A 15,957-nucleotide genomic window follows, 5' to 3' on the forward strand; every position below is an offset into this window, starting at 1 on the left:
ATAAATTTTACTTTTTCTAATCTGTTTTTATTTTCTGATTGAATACTTTTTTTTATTCTATTTCTTCAATATGAGGGCGGCCATCTTGCCGGAGGTACTATTAACACCACTTAGAGATCTGCTTTATAGTAGGCACATTTCTACTTATTCATATTTGCATAAATGTTTAACTATTAATCGTCTACAAATTTAAATATGGTAATGTTCGTGGGGAAACCCTTTTAAAATCTTTGAGGGGGTTTCCCAAAAACTAAAGTTATTCCTCCATCTATAGGTATGATTGGCAGGTCATAATGTGGGCAGTTTGGTTGGTCTCCCAGGGATCCAGTGGGGAGAAAGGAGCATTTTTCTTTGAAAAGATACATTACAAAATTTCTTATATTCTCTTGTACTATTTAATTATATAAAGATGGTTGAAAAGTTAGTGACCATTTCTGGGTAATTTCACAATTTCCTAATGTAGGTGGATTTTTGAGGCAGAATTAGGGCTCGTTCACATCTGCGACCGGGACTCCGTTATGCAGGTTTCCATTTCCTGCACAAAACAGGGCAGGAGACGGAAACTTGCTGGCATCTTTCAAACCCATTCATTTGAATGGATTTCAAAGGTGTCCGGCCGTGAGCGCCGGTGAGCGTTTTATGTGCTCCGCGGCGAAACCGTTTTTTTAAAACCGAACAAAGAGTCGGACATGCAGGATTCTGTGTCCGGTTTAAAAAAAACGGTTTCGCCGTGGAGAGCATAAAACGCTCACCGGCACTCACGGCCGGACTCGGCATGACAGGTTTCTGTCTTCTGCATGTAGAAGACGGAAGCCTGATAACGGAGTCGAGACGCTGGTGTGAACCCAGCGTCAGCCTCAAAATCTGGCTCCAAAAACCCCTCCTAAATTTCATATTGATTTCAATGGAAGTCACACAGATTGTTTTTTTACTGTAAGTGATTTTTTTTTCAGCTAGAGGGATATAACTTCAGGTGGATTTTTCCTTGCAAAACCCATTGAAAGAGAGGTGGAAACAAACAAACAAACGCTGCAAAAAACTAGCTAGTATTTATTTTCTGCCTCCGATTTATTTCTATGGGCTTTGTAAGTCTGAATTTGCTTAAAGATGATGTTTCTTTTTATCTCTAGCTGAAGAATCAGCCAGAGGAAAAAATTTGGTACTGACTCCCATTGAGATGAAAGAAATGGAGAACTGTGAGGCCTTTTTGAGGCAAAAAACTTTGTGCGAACATACTCTGTGTGAACATACCCCACTGTAGAAAGATTTGCAACAAGACATAAGATATCTCACCTGAAAATCCAGAGCCTATGACAATGTTTTTGTGAAGTGGGTGATAGTCCAAAATGAAATTACAGTCCGGAGTGCTCTGCAAAGGAAACAGGAAGTTGTTTAGAACCTGCAATACCTGCAACCTGTATCTACAGTATATAATTCAAAGACATTCAACTTTACATGTAGGTGTGTGTGTGTGTGTGTGTGTGTGAGTGTGTGTGCGAGCCTTTCACACTTTGTCACTTTTAATTATTTAGTTACCTATAATATTCAATACAAGAATGTATTCTCATCAAGTACATGTAGCAAGTGGGGGCATCATGAATGCTCAGTGGCTGGCACTGCAGCGCTTGAGTCCTGGGTTCGAATCCTGCAAAGGACAACATCTGCAAGGAGTTTGTATGTTCTCCCCGAGTGTTCCCCTATATGGGCTCACAATCTACATTAAAAAATAAGTACATGTGGCAAGTAGCCATAACTATGGTATGGACATACTGGGTTTCTATACTAGGCAGTCTAACCTTAAGACTGATAAAGCCATGGCAAGTCAGCGCTGATTGTAAATGATCCTTTATTCACCTCAGCCATACTTAAGCTCGCATCAGGACCTTTCCACGCAACTCTGTGTGAGCTGAAATGTTTCAATGGTAAATAAAGAACGGTTCACAAGAAGAGCTGCCTTGATCTATTGTTTTATTCATACAATGGGACAGAGCATCGAGTTCTTCAATGTGCGTACTATACAAGCTTTTGTCATTTTCTTGTGCTGTTGACTTCTTATATTTCAACTTTAAAAAGGACCTGTTACCAGGTCTAAGCCTCTTCTGATCGGCGATGTCACCCTGAGCAGTTTTGTGTTTTGTTCATCCAAATCTGTTGTGAGGAAGTTAGCTCGGTAGAAGGAGCGGTGCGAACTCAAACAGTCAAGACAGGGACACAAAATGTGCCGCAAACTGGTTTCTTTAGAAAAAGCAGGAACATAAATAAACCTTGACTTCAGGCAAAAAATGAGCAAAATAAAATACAGCCTTAACTTCAGGCAAAAACTAAATAAAAACCTGCTCGTCTGAGCAACTAACTAAACAGAACTGATAACCTAACTATACATATGGCTTACCATCAGCCACACGAACAAAATAAGCACAACTTTGTCTCACCAGACTCAGGGTTACAGGACAGACCAACACACCTCCGTTCACTCCATGGATCTACATTGGAGTGCAGAATCTACAGCCTTTTTCTAGCCCAGTAATGAGCCAAGGACTCGCACCTGGAGCTGAGGCCTACTCAAGACCCGCACTGGACTATACATAAGTTAAAAACCTCGGAGAGATATAGCGAGATTCCAATGCCCTGCCTGTCACCTTCCAACACTGTTCAGCCATTCCAAAGTTATAAGCCCTTTTAACGTTGATACATATTAAAGACAGAAAATTAGGAAAGTGGGTTGTAACTCTGTAGTATCTCATGTAGTGTTACCACCCACTAGGCTAGTATATCATAATTTGCATCAGCACTAAAAGGGCTTAAATCTTTGGAATGGCTGAATGGATTTGGATTAACAAAGCACTGCTCAGACAATGTATGTCATGGGCCCTTCAGACATGGTGACAGGTCTTCTTTAAGGCCCCCAAACATCAGAAAAAAGGCAGTCAAATCTAGAAATTTTGGAAGGACTTGTTAACTATTTTCTGAGTATTTGGGCCTCCAAATACTTTTTCCAATATTACATATAATGCTGGGGGAAGAATGGTCAGCGTGCACGTGTATGGGAAGGTGAGAGGAATAGCTGTTGCTGTTGTGAGAGCTAAAGAAGATTTATGGGTGCATTTAGGATTGGCCATCAACAATTGATCTGGGGTGGTCTAGCTTTTTCCAGACAGCATATTGAAGGGTCCAAACTGTCATACAATATCTGTGTCTGGGGAAGTAGCTTGTCCCATTCCTTCAGGGCCCTTTCAGTGTTCTAATTATTATGCTCCAGGAGGTTGTGCCCCAAATGATCAAACATTAAGGCTCCATGCACATGTCCGACTATGCCATCCAAGGGGGTGTCCGATGGTCCTTTTTACTGTGATGAAAATAAAGAAGGTCCTATTCTGTTCCATTTCATTAGAGCCGAATGGATCAGTAGCCCCCATAGACGCAATTGCATAAGGGGATGCACTCAGGTGACACACAGATGTCACCCAACTGTATTCCACTCCACCTCGGATGCACACTTGGTCATGTCCATGGGGTCTAATGGACTAATCTAAGGTTAGAATTAGTGTTAAAGCACTGGAGAAAGTTTACTATTAGCATGAAGAACACAAATAGTCAGGATTATATTTTACTTACTGTATACATGCACTGTTCTATCACTGCAGGCTTGGGGTGCAAATCAGGGAGGTATTGGCTAACAAAATCGCAGAGTATCTGGATATCTTGTACTTGGTTGGGTTTGTCCTGAAGCTCACGCGCCTCAGGGTCTGCTTCATTTCCACCATGAAAGCAAATCTGTGATAAAGGAAGCATTGTATGACATATAATGGACGTAGCACACAATCTGAGCCACTATGGGAATAAAAAAAGAGTGCCTAGGGAAGATTTATGCCCTAGAGGCTGCAAAACTGTATTTCAATCAATGAGTCCAGGCCTGTCCTGAATTTTTTTTCCAAGCTCATGGCCCCCCACATAGACCTGTGGACAACAAGGTTGTGCATAGGAATGAAAAAAATTAATAATGCACCGACCATAGCTCCTAAATTGGGCAAAAATGCAAAAAATATGTCTTATGTTGCTTATCACAGTGATGTGGGCTTTAAGCAGAGAAAATGGACTGTTTGAATAAGCAGCTGGGTTTGCTCTAAAGAGACAGTGCAACCACAAGAGAGGGAATCAACCGAGCGCACCAAGAGCTTTATTTGAATTTTTTTTTTTTTTTAATTTTTTTTGGTTGAATGCACAAAAATGAATTGATGGTCATTGTGCTATTTGTTTTATTAACATATGGCACTGCCCCACTCTTTTGGGAAAATGAAAGATCTGACTGCAAAAAAAAAAAAAGATTGCATATGTGGAGCATCTCTGTGGTGCATGACAGTTCAACTTGGCCTTTAATAGACATGGGTGCGGAGCTTCTTAGAAAAGGATGCATAGCTTAAATGCACAAAGGTGCTCTAAAATGCACCAAATGTGGCTCAAAAAATTCTGGATCAAACTGTCAACTAGAGGAGGTATAAAGATTTGTCATATTTATCATCCAGCATCAGTCACTGTGATAAATCTGGCGTAGTTTCAGACTGACTGTCTAAGTTTACAAATGTTACTATATATATATATATATATATATATATATATATATATATATATATATATTATATGTTAATTTGGCTCTAAAAACATGTGATACTCTTTCCGCAACATTTGGCCTCAGCCTAAAGAAGTAATCTCAAAGTATACAATTTAAATAAAATACAGTAAAATAGGCAGAAATCCTATATTACATCCATTCTAAAATGATGCACCTTAAAGAGCCCTGGATACTCCTGGGAGGATAGTCCATACACTTCATGCTCTTCTCCATTCAGATTTACACCCAGGAACGTAGGGAAGTTCTGCAGGAGTCCAGATTTCCCTGGAATTTTCTCTTTCCAGTAACATACATTAATTCTCAGTGTCTGGGAAACAAGTACACGTATAATGAAATAAAGTCCAGGAATCATCGGCTTACAATAACGGTACTGTCTTGAAACATTACAACTAATGCATACTATACATGATTTAATAAAGTCTGCTAAATAACTGCATTATAGCTTACTCATACCTATTGTTGTCATGTAACCACATTACCCAATGCTACTTAGCATACAATAATCACCATGCAACTTGCACAACCTAAATAATTCATTAAGTTATATGGTAATAAGGAAAGCTGCTTTCTCTTGCAGCCATTGTCAAGACTTGAATGTTCAATTGAGTAAAAAACAATGCAAATGCTATCAAGTTTGAGCAATGTAGTTGGCATGTTAATATGCTGGCTCCTATGAGCTGTCTACAGTATAACCCCAGAGGCAACTAGAAGAAGAGCACTGTGTTATAGGGAGGAATCTATTTTGAGCTAATGTGGCTAATGCTTGTGCATTTCTCCTGAATGACTATGATGATGTGTAGTCCTTGTTAGAATATACCTGCCCGATTGTACGTTGGTAACATCTATGTTATATAGGACAGATAAATCATGTAATACAAGGGTGTCTGACAAAATACTGTTTCCTGCTAAGATGTATACAAAGTACTATATATTGAAGAGATATAAGTCCTGCATGCAACTACTGAACTTGAAAGGTGTATAAAATGCTGATGAATTTCCAAGACATCTTGAAACAAATAAGGCATACCTCCCAACCGTCCTGCATTTGGCAGGACACTCATGCTTTCAAACCCGTCCCGCAGTCCCGCGCAGCATCCTACATGTCCCGCTATGTCCCTTTAATGTGTTACTGAACAATCATTCCTCCGATCCCCGCCTTATAACAGATAAAAGGCTCTGGTGATCGGAAGAACGCTTTCACTATGGTTCAAGGACTTTGTGTGGTATCACATGGTAACGTTACTAGGTGGGCGTGTCAGTGTCCCGTGCAGTGAAGAAATGAAGAAATGCGTGTAAGGTATTGAGAAGGGAGGGGGGGGGGATTTGAGATGCAAGATGGAGAAAAAGAAAGTGTGAGTGTGTGTGTCTGTTTGTGTGTGTGTGATACGGTTCCTATTGTAAGTTATTTTATCACTCACCGCACCGCCAATAGCTCTCCGTAAAAGTGTCATCCTGTTCTTTTGGCAAGGTACAAAATCATCTGAATCAATGTAATATTTTAGTGTTCCCCAGTCCCCACACATCATCCCGTCTGCCGTAATTGTTTTATTATCACGGAGCAATTGCATTGTATGTATATTGTGTAATGTTCTCCATAATAAGTGGATGATTTGTTCACATTAATATGAACAAAGGCTACAGGAAATGATAAGGGAGAAATGATGGGAGCTTTCTGATATATACAGACTCATGTAAATTGTAATGTAAAGTCATGAAGGCTCGCTGCAATGAAACAGCTATTGTCAGGATGTATTGCAGGATGATACATAATTATATCGCTACTACTCTGATTCCTACCCCAGGCATTATATGAAACATGAATGTCATATATATCGCTTAGAGGACATGGCAGAGGAGTATGAAAGGAATTATTAAAAGAACATCATAAGTTGTTCTATCAAACAGAATGGGGGGTTGCATTTGTAGGTTATATATGGAGAACTCAAGGTTGTGCATTTACAGTCTTTTTGAAAACAACCACTTCATTGTGAACATTGCCGTCATAGATTGAAATCTACATCTTTATCAGCATAGGCATTAGGTCAATACAAAATGATTCTTTTGTGAGTTCATATTTGTAGACATTATTCAAGGTAGGCACATTAAAATTCTACAATATAGGACACTGACGCCCAACCCGACCTGTCAAATTCATATAGCATGAGCCCTGTACCTAACCATAGAAATGTAAAGTTTTCCAAAGTTCATCTAGATTTTAGAACTATTTTGGAAACTTTTTATATTTTTTTAACTCAGTTTTTTTTTGGTAAATAACTTGATGGAGAAAATATTAGCTACAGTATATACAAAATACCTATACATCTGCATGCCTCTGCTAGGACCCAATCCTATCTGAACGAGATGTGCTGCTCTATGATGGAGTTGAGTGCAGCTTTTGTTGAGTGAACCACCAATGATCACAACAGGGAGAATTTACTAAGACTTAAACCAGTTTAGGATAAGACCTAGGCAGCGAATTGCTACAAAAAAAAAAAGTTGCAGAAAGTCCACAGAGTTATCCTTTGCAGACTTTCTACTTCTATTATACTTATATGGAAACATCAGCATTTCCGTAGATATAATTGACATGTTGCGATTTCCAAAAACCCGAGCAGTTTTGTAATTGCCGCATTTCCACTGCACATTTTTCTCTGCAATGTGTCAATGGGATTAGCCAGAATCCTATCCACTTTGCAGGTTTCCACTGTGGCCAAAGCGCTGTGTTTTTGCAATGTGGGGCCCCAGATTTAATATATTCCCTGACAGGCACTAGATGGACCAGAACTGGCAAAGATGTTTGGTATAGCATAACTACATTTTACATAATCTCAATTTATATGGTGTAAAAGAATGGCAGATGTTGAGTATTTATATGGAATCGTATGGCCACTATTTCCAGTACTAATGCCCGCAAACAGTACCCACAGGCATTAAGGCCACTGGCACCTTGGTCAAAGCTGACAGAGGTGCCAATTTGAGGAGAATCATCAGCCCTGGGAATGAGATCTGGAGATGCCAATCTGTTGCCATGAAAGCTCTGTGTGTATATATAAAAACAATAATGAACACAACCAGAACCGCTAAGCCGCAGAGCATTGCAGCGAGGTCCACAAGCCCAGATGGGCAGCCGTATGCATGAATATGAACCACCAGTTAAACTGCACTGGCAGTAATGTTGTGCGGCACAAATGTGAACAGGCTGCAACAGACTCTCTCCAGTTAACTTCACTGGGAGAGCGTGCCTGTGTATAGCAGTTGAGAGAAGTCAAATGAAGCTTTGCCAGAAGCACCTGCTAATTACAGCAGGAGAACCAGGCCTTAGCATATGCTTCACTCTGCTGCAAAAACAAGACTGCCAGGGGTTAACTTCACTCCTGGTCAGTCACACAACAAACTCCTAAACCTGCAAAGAGCTACACAGTGGTTAGACAAGGAATAGGTTGACTGATTCCAAACGGCAGAGCCAAGGAATACTAACTGGATCCCTGCTCAGCTCCTGCAATTGACTGGAACCTGGCCCTAACCTCCTGTCTCAACGTATTACATGGCAAAGTGTGAGCACCGGGCGGGCGTCGGCTCACACTATTTAAAGGCTAGTCCCCGCCCAACAGAGACAGTGGCATGACGTCACCGATCATGCTCAGTATGGCCAAAATGGGACTTAGCCTCTGAACGGACCCAAAATATCTGAGCATGCTCAGTGGGCTGAAAGCTGGACTTAGACTCCAGAAACCTCACTGCACAATGCCGAGGGCGAGGTTTGGATTGGCCCACAGGCGGCACTATGCGCTGGACAGGAAGCCTGCGTGACCCAATCCTAACAGTGTGTCTGTCTGTGTTCTAGACAATAAGATAATGTAGGAGGTATAGTTGAACGGAGGTGGTACAGCTGCAGGGGTTCCCAGACACCAACACCGAATGTGCAGTCAATACAGATAGGAAATGTAAAATCCAGCTTAAGCAGCATACCTATGGGGAGGGAGACTCTGTCTCTTCTTACATGTTGTGCCCTGTCACTGCCAAGCTGACAAACCCACCTCTCTCCGGATATATTTCAGAGGCAGTCAAGAATCAGGGGACAAGTCCCCCTAGAAGCACAAAGGAAGCCTCCTCGTCCACAGTAGGACAAAAAATAAATAAATCACTGAGTGCCACCTCTTGCCACGCCCTTCTCCTAGCCATCCCTTATCTTAATATGGAACAGATCAGCAAACTTAGGCACAAGATCAGCTCTACCTCCACTAAAACAATCTCTAAACCCTTTATGTGGTGTTGTTGGGGAGGATACTTAGTAAACATACGTTTTGTGTAATCTTGCTGCAAAGTAGGTCAATTTTTAATCCATAAACAAGTAATCTGATTAGTGCTCCAGGGACATTGCCTAGCCTGCTGCGCATACATTCCCACCTGTTGTCACTGTCCACCAACATAAAGACATTTCTCAATGTCAGTGGTGAACCTAGCTTTTCTGCTGCCTGAGGTGGACGATCAAAAGAAACCCCCCCCCTCCCCGGACTGAAAACTCTGGGGGAGGGGGGATGTTCATCTTTTGATCGTCCAACTCAGGCAGTGTGTGGGGTGTGTGTGCTAGTGATAACATTACAGTGAATACAATGCAGTAATATTTTGTGCAGTAATACTCACAGGAGACGTCTTCCCACATTTCGCGTATCTTCCCTTTGGGCCGCCATTACCACTTCTTCCAGCTGTGACTTGACTCTGTAAAGTTTGTAACACAGACCCCTTCTGACACTGAAGAGCTACGGTACCGAACGTGAAATACCGTTGGCGGCTTTCTAACGGTATATAAAACCACATGTGCCCCAGGTGGTGAAAGGTCCTCTTTAAGGCCAGGGCCCCACATTGTGAAAACACTGTGTTTTGGCCACAACAAAAACACTGCAGCTAAAAACACAGCGCTTTACAGTACCTGCGTGATCCGGACACTTGCTTTTCTTGAATGGACTGGCTTCTTTAACAAGTGCGTGCCCTGGTTGCAACAGGCAGTGGCTCAGCAGCGCAGTCCTATCCAAGGAAAGCAAGTGGCCGGATCACGCTGCAGCATGTGGACAATTCTGGTGCTGTGATACTCAGGGCGTTGTTTGCATCTATCTGATACCGGAGCCTCAGAAGGAGGAGAATACAGTGGATACGTCTGTGAGTGGAGAGATCGGTTAGTAGAGCTGCAGAGGTCTAAACCAGCCCAGGAGAGGGCTGCTCGGTTTGTTTCCAGAGCAGCCCTCTCCTGCTCTAGTTTAGAAAAAAATAAAAAATCAAATTGGCCCAGCTGCCGCCCCTCCAAAAATGCCGCCTGAGGCCGTCGCCTCACCTCGCCTTAGTAGAGGTGTGTCCCTGCTCAACGTGTCTCAACCATAGGCAAAACAGGTATTCCTGCAGACGTGAGCAAGCCTGGGTGCACCTGCAGACATGACCAAACATGACACCTAATTTGCATGGAGATTAGGAGATTAGGTAGATTAGGTAGGTAGATTAGATTAGGTAGATTAGGTAGACCTTCTTGAGACAGGTTGTACTTTGACACAGGTTGTACTTTGACACAAAGAAGGTTGGTCAGGTTAGTCACTAACCGTACCTATTAATGGTTTAGAATGATTTTGGTAGTGGTAGACTCTTGTCCTTATATAACAGGGTCTGCCTGCCACATCTTCAGTAATAAAACAATATCTTAAAGGATATAATTATACCATCCATGATTCTAAAGCTGAAAATATATATATAAATATATATATATATATATATATATATATATATATATATATATATATATATATAACCCAGCTGTCTATGCCCTTGCCTTGTCCCTATCCATGGCATCAGGTCCTCAGAAATTGTAATAACATTGCTTATCTAGGAGCCAAAATGACTCAGATTGCATAAATGGATGTTTGTGCTACCTGCATTTAAAGTAATGGAGTAAGTTTTTAGCAAGAGGCGTTGGATTACATTTATTTCCAGATGATTATTCTTTCGCCTACAGACCGGGACTCACTCATGGGCTTTGATTCTACATCGGTGACTTTAATGCGTCTTTTTTTCTAATTATTTTATTAAGCGTTAACAATACTGATACATTACATGTTCAACCATTGTTCAAGATCAGAACTCAGGCCATATAATACAAAATATATTAAATATTGTGAAATAGTGAGAATACACTTGTGTATATGTAACCATAGAAGGCATACGTTTTCAGCTCCATCTCTGGAAATTCTTATTATTGTTCAACAGGATAGAGAAGTGTGGACACATTAATGGACAGCTCTCCTCATATCAGTGTGTGTACACAGAAGGCTGTCAATCACTTTGTGTGCGAGGAGTAAGCTGGACTCTTACTGTATCCCCCCAGGAGTCCTGTCAGGATGTACTCTGCTTTTTACTTGGAAATCAGTCCAAACCATATAAATCTATATACTACAGTAAGTTTTAGGCATCTGCAAAGTAAGAATGTATTTTAAAAAATAGAAGTGTTAATAATATACTTTTGTCAATTAGCAAAGTACAAAAGAGAAATCTAAACCCATCAATATTTGGTGGGACCACTTTTTGAATTCCATCAATTCTTCTCGGTACTTGCAGACTGTTTTAGAAGGAACTTGGCAGGGAGGTTGTTCCAAACATCTGGGAGAACTAAGCACAGATCTTCTGTAGATGTAGGCTTGCTCAAATCCTGTAATCCCAGACAGATTGGATTATGCTGAGATCAGCGCTCTGTGGGGGCCGGATCATCAGTTTCAGGACTCCTCCTCCCAAGGGCAAAAGTCACACCAAATATTGATGGGATTGAGAGTTCTCTTTTGTACCTACACAGACAGAAATATGCTAGTAAAACTTGTATTTTATAAAGCATTCTCACTTTACAACCTTTACACAGTACTGTATATAACAATTTCTCGTCCTCCGAGATGGAAGAGTAGAAATTACCAGAAAAGTTTAGGAGTCTGAGGTCTACAAACTAAAAGAAATCACTCCAGTAACTCTTACATCAATGTTGCTACAGTGTATAAGAAAACGGGCGCACTTAGAAAACTTTATAGAAGAAACTACTTTCTTATCATTGACATTTTTGTCTGTAAATTGACAAATCCTGCTTTATGTAAGCGTTCCATTGCGTGGGTAGGATCATATAGATGTATTTGCATTGATCTAATACTTTGATATGACTGTTCGGATAAGGACAGCTTTGCTTTTCCTATTGTAAGTTATTTTATCACTCACCGCACCGCCAATAGCTCTCCGTAAAAGTGTCATCCTGTTCTTTTGGCAAGGTACAAAATCATCTGAATCAATGTAATATTTTAGTGTTCCCCAGTCCCCACACATCATCCCGTCTGCCGTAATTGTTTTATTATCACGGAGCAATTGCATTGTATGTATATTGTGTAATGTTCTCCATAATAAGTGGATGATTTGTTCACATTAATATGAACAAAGGCTACAGGAAATGATAAGGGAGAAATGATGGGAGCTTTCTGATATATACAGACTCATGTAAATTGTAATGTAAAGTCATGAAGGCTCGCTGCAATGAAACAGCTATTGTCAGGATGTATTGCAGGATGATACATAATTATATCGCTACTACTCTGATTCCTACCCCAGGCATTATATGAAACATGAATGTCATATATATCGCTTAGAGGACATGGCAGAGGAGTATGAAAGGAATTAAAAGAACATCATAAGTTGTTCTATCAAACAGAATGGGGGGTTGCATTTGTAGGTTATATATGGAGAACTCAAGGTTGTGCATTTACAGTCTTTTTGAAAACAACCACTTCATTGTGAACATTGCCGTCATAGATTGAAATCTACATCTTTATCAGCATAGGCATTAGGTCAATACAAAATGATTCTTTTGTGAGTTCATATTTGTAGACATTATTCAAGGTAGGCACATTAAAATTCTACAATATAGGACACTGACGCCCAACCCGACCTGTCAGATTCATATAGCATGAGCCCTGTACCTAACCATAGAAATGTAAAGTTTTCCAAAGTTCATCTAGATTTTAGAACTATTTTGGAAACTTTTTATATTTTTTTAACTCAGTTTTTTTTGGTAAATAACTTGATGGAGAAAATATTAGCTACAGTATATACAAAATACCTATACATCTGCATGCCTCTGCTAGGACCCAATCCTATCTGAACGAGATGTGCTGCTCTATGATGGAGTTGAGTGCAGCTTTTGTTGAGTGAACCACCAATGATCACAACAGGGAGAATTTACTAAGACTTAAACCAGTTTAGGATAAGACCTAGGCAGCGAATTGCTACAAAAAAAAAAGTTGCAGAAAGTCCACAGAGTTATCCTTTGCAGACTTTCTACTTCTATTATACTTATATGGAAACATCAGCATTTCCGTAGATATAATTGACATGTTGCGATTTCCAAAAACCCGAGCAGTTTTGTAATTGCCGCATTTCCACTGCACATTTTTCTCTGCAATGTGTCAATGGGATTAGCCAGAATCCTATCCACTTTGCAGGTTTCCACTGTGGCCAAAGCGCTGTGTTTTTGCAATGTGGGGCCCCAGATTTAATATATTCCCTGACAGGCACTAGATGGACCAGAACTGGCAAAGATGTTTGGTATAGCATAACTACATTTTACATCATCTCAATTTATATGGTGTAAAAGAATGGCAGATGTTGAGTATTTATATGGAATCGTATGGCCACTATTTCCAGTACTAATGCCCGCAAACAGTACCCACAGGCATTAAGGCCACTGGCACCTTGGTCAAATCTGACAGAGGTGCCAATTTGAGGAGAATCATCAGCCCTGGGAATGAGATCTGGAGATGCCAATCTGTTGCCATGAAAGCTGGGAGCCTATTGAAGGCTCCTAGACTTGTCTGGTATTAATTTGTACTGCATTACAGGCTGCTCTATGCAGCCTGTAATACAAGTGCTATCAAATTTACAATGCATTGCATTAGCGATCAGACACCTTGGGGCTCAAAACCCCAAGTTAGTACAGTAAAATAAAAGAATATAAAACATTTAAATCTTCCTCTCTTTTCCTAGTACACATAAAAGGAAAACAATAAAGTGAAACACATACACATTAGGTATCCCTGTGTTAAAAAAACACCCAGTCTACAAACTTATAAAAATATTCTTCCCATAGAGTGAACACCATAGCAGGAAAAAAAAATCAATATCGATGAACCCCCTTTTTTGGCTGTTTAAACTCTTAAAAATTCTAATAAAAAGTGATGAAAGAAATAGACATTCCCCAAAATAGAATAACTAATAAGTATACCTGGCCCCGCACCTTTGTACATGGACATATAAAAACATTACAAGTGTCAGAATATGGCAACTCCAAGAACTTTTTTATTTGTTTAAAAAAAGTTTGGGATTTAAAAAAACAAAACCAAACTATACATTGTTGTATTCCAGGAATCTTACCTACTCATAATATGCACCTGACATGTCCTAGCTACACAGTGAACACTGTAAAAACAAAGCCCTTAAAAAAGTTGCACAAACACAGTATGAATTGTTTTTCAGTATCCCATTACATTGTATGGGATATTTAACTGTAACATTACAAAATACTATTTTTCTTGCAAACATTAAGCCATATGGCTCTGTGAATGGACAAATACATTAAGTTATGGGGTTTGGAAGGTGGGGAGTCAAAAATGAATATCGAAAAGTGCCTGCAGCGGGAAGGGGTTAATACTATAGATCCTATAGCACCTGTCCATCATGTTCCTGCACTGGGGATGTATTTGTAAAGCCTGTGGGATTGTAGATTTTGTGTATTTGCTCTTTACTCCTAAAAGTAGTAGTATTTAGCTGGCAGGAAGGAAACTATTTTTCTGGATAACTACATAGCAAACGTATTTCTGCTGATAATGGGTGGATAATGAAGGTAAGATGTGTGGTATCTGTATGAAATGTTCGCCGTGTACTGTATGAAATAACATACATGGTGCTTTTAAGGTGAAGGCACTTAAATGTGAGAACTGAATTGCAATCCATGATTATTTGAGGGTAGAATGAATGTAGTAATATATATATATATATATATATATATATATATATATATATATATATATATATATACAGTCCTATGAAAAAGTTTGGGCACCCCTATTAATCTTAATCATTTTTAGTTCTAAATATTTTGGTGTTTGCAACAGCCATTTCAGTTTGATATATCTAATAACTGATGGACACAGTAATATTTCAGGATTGAAATGAGGTTTATTGTACTAACAGAAAATGCGCAATATGCATTAAACCAAAATTTGACCGGTGCAAAAATATGGGCACCTCAACAGAAAAGTGACATTAATATTTAGTACATCCTCCTTTTGCAAAGATAACAGCCTCTAGTTGCTTCCTGTAGCTTTTAATCAGTTCCTGGATGAAGGTATTTTGGACCATTTCTTTCTACAAAACAATTCAAGTTCAGTTAAGTTAGATGGTCGCCGAACATGGACAGCCCGCTCTCAAATGATCTGAAAAGAAAGATTGTTCAACATAGTTGTTCAGGGGAAGGATACAAAACGTTGTCTCAGAGATTTAACCTGTCAGTTTCCACTGTGAGGAACATAGTAAGGAAATGGAAGACCACAGGGACAGTTCTTGTTAAGCCCAGAAGTGGCAGGCCAAGAAAAATATCAGAAAGGCAGAGAAGAAGAATGGTGAGAACAGTCAAGGACAATCCACAGACCACCTCCAAAGAGCTGCAGCATCATCTTGCTGCAGATGGTGTCACTGTGCATCAGTCAGCAATACAGCGCACTTTGCACAAGGAGAAGCTGTATGGGAGAGTGATGAGAAAGAAGCCGTTTCTGCACGTACGCCACAAATAGAGTTGCCTGAGGTATGCAAAAGCACATTTGGAGAAGCCAACTTCATTTTGGAAACAAAGATTGAGTTGTTTGGTCATACAAAAAGGCGTTATGCATGGCGTCCAAAAAGAAACAGCATTCCAAGAAAAACACTTGCTACCCACTGTAAAATTTGGTGGAGGTTCCATCATGCTTTGGGGCTGTGTGGCCAATGCCGGCACCGGGAATCTTGTTAAAGTTGAGGGTCGCATGGATTCCACTCAGTATCAGCAGATTCTTGAGAATAATGTTCAAGAATCAGTGACGAAGTTGAAGTTACGCCGGGGATGGATATTTCAGTAAGACAATGATCCATAACAATGCTCCAAATCAACTCAGGCATTCATGCAGAGGAACAATTACAATGTTCTGGAATGGCCATCCCAGTCCCCAGACCTGAATATCATTGAACATCTGTGGGATGATTTGAAGCGGGCTGTCCATGCTCGGCGA

The 15,957-nt window shown here is 40.2% G+C and overlaps 1 protein-coding gene across 2 annotated transcripts in view; it reads right to left on the reverse strand.

Annotated features, from left to right (window-relative positions):
• The window catches only part of PIPOX (pipecolic acid and sarcosine oxidase), a 228,954-nt gene that overhangs the window by 156,858 nt on the left and 56,139 nt on the right, over nt 1–15,957 (reverse strand). For both annotated transcript variants that reach the window (XM_075263782.1, XM_075263781.1), the window contains exons 5-7: nt 4,785–4,937; nt 3,616–3,774; nt 1,294–1,369 (exon numbers count right to left, since the gene is read on the reverse strand). In XM_075263782.1, coding sequence (XP_075119883.1) covers nt 1,294–1,369; nt 3,616–3,774; nt 4,785–4,937 — 388 coding nt within the window. The remainder of the gene's footprint in view (nt 1–1,293; nt 1,370–3,615; nt 3,775–4,784; nt 4,938–15,957) is intronic.

Source organism: Leptodactylus fuscus, chromosome 2 (genome assembly GCF_031893055.1).
Source record: "Leptodactylus fuscus isolate aLepFus1 chromosome 2, aLepFus1.hap2, whole genome shotgun sequence".
Taxonomy (NCBI): Eukaryota; Metazoa; Chordata; class Amphibia; order Anura; family Leptodactylidae; genus Leptodactylus; species Leptodactylus fuscus.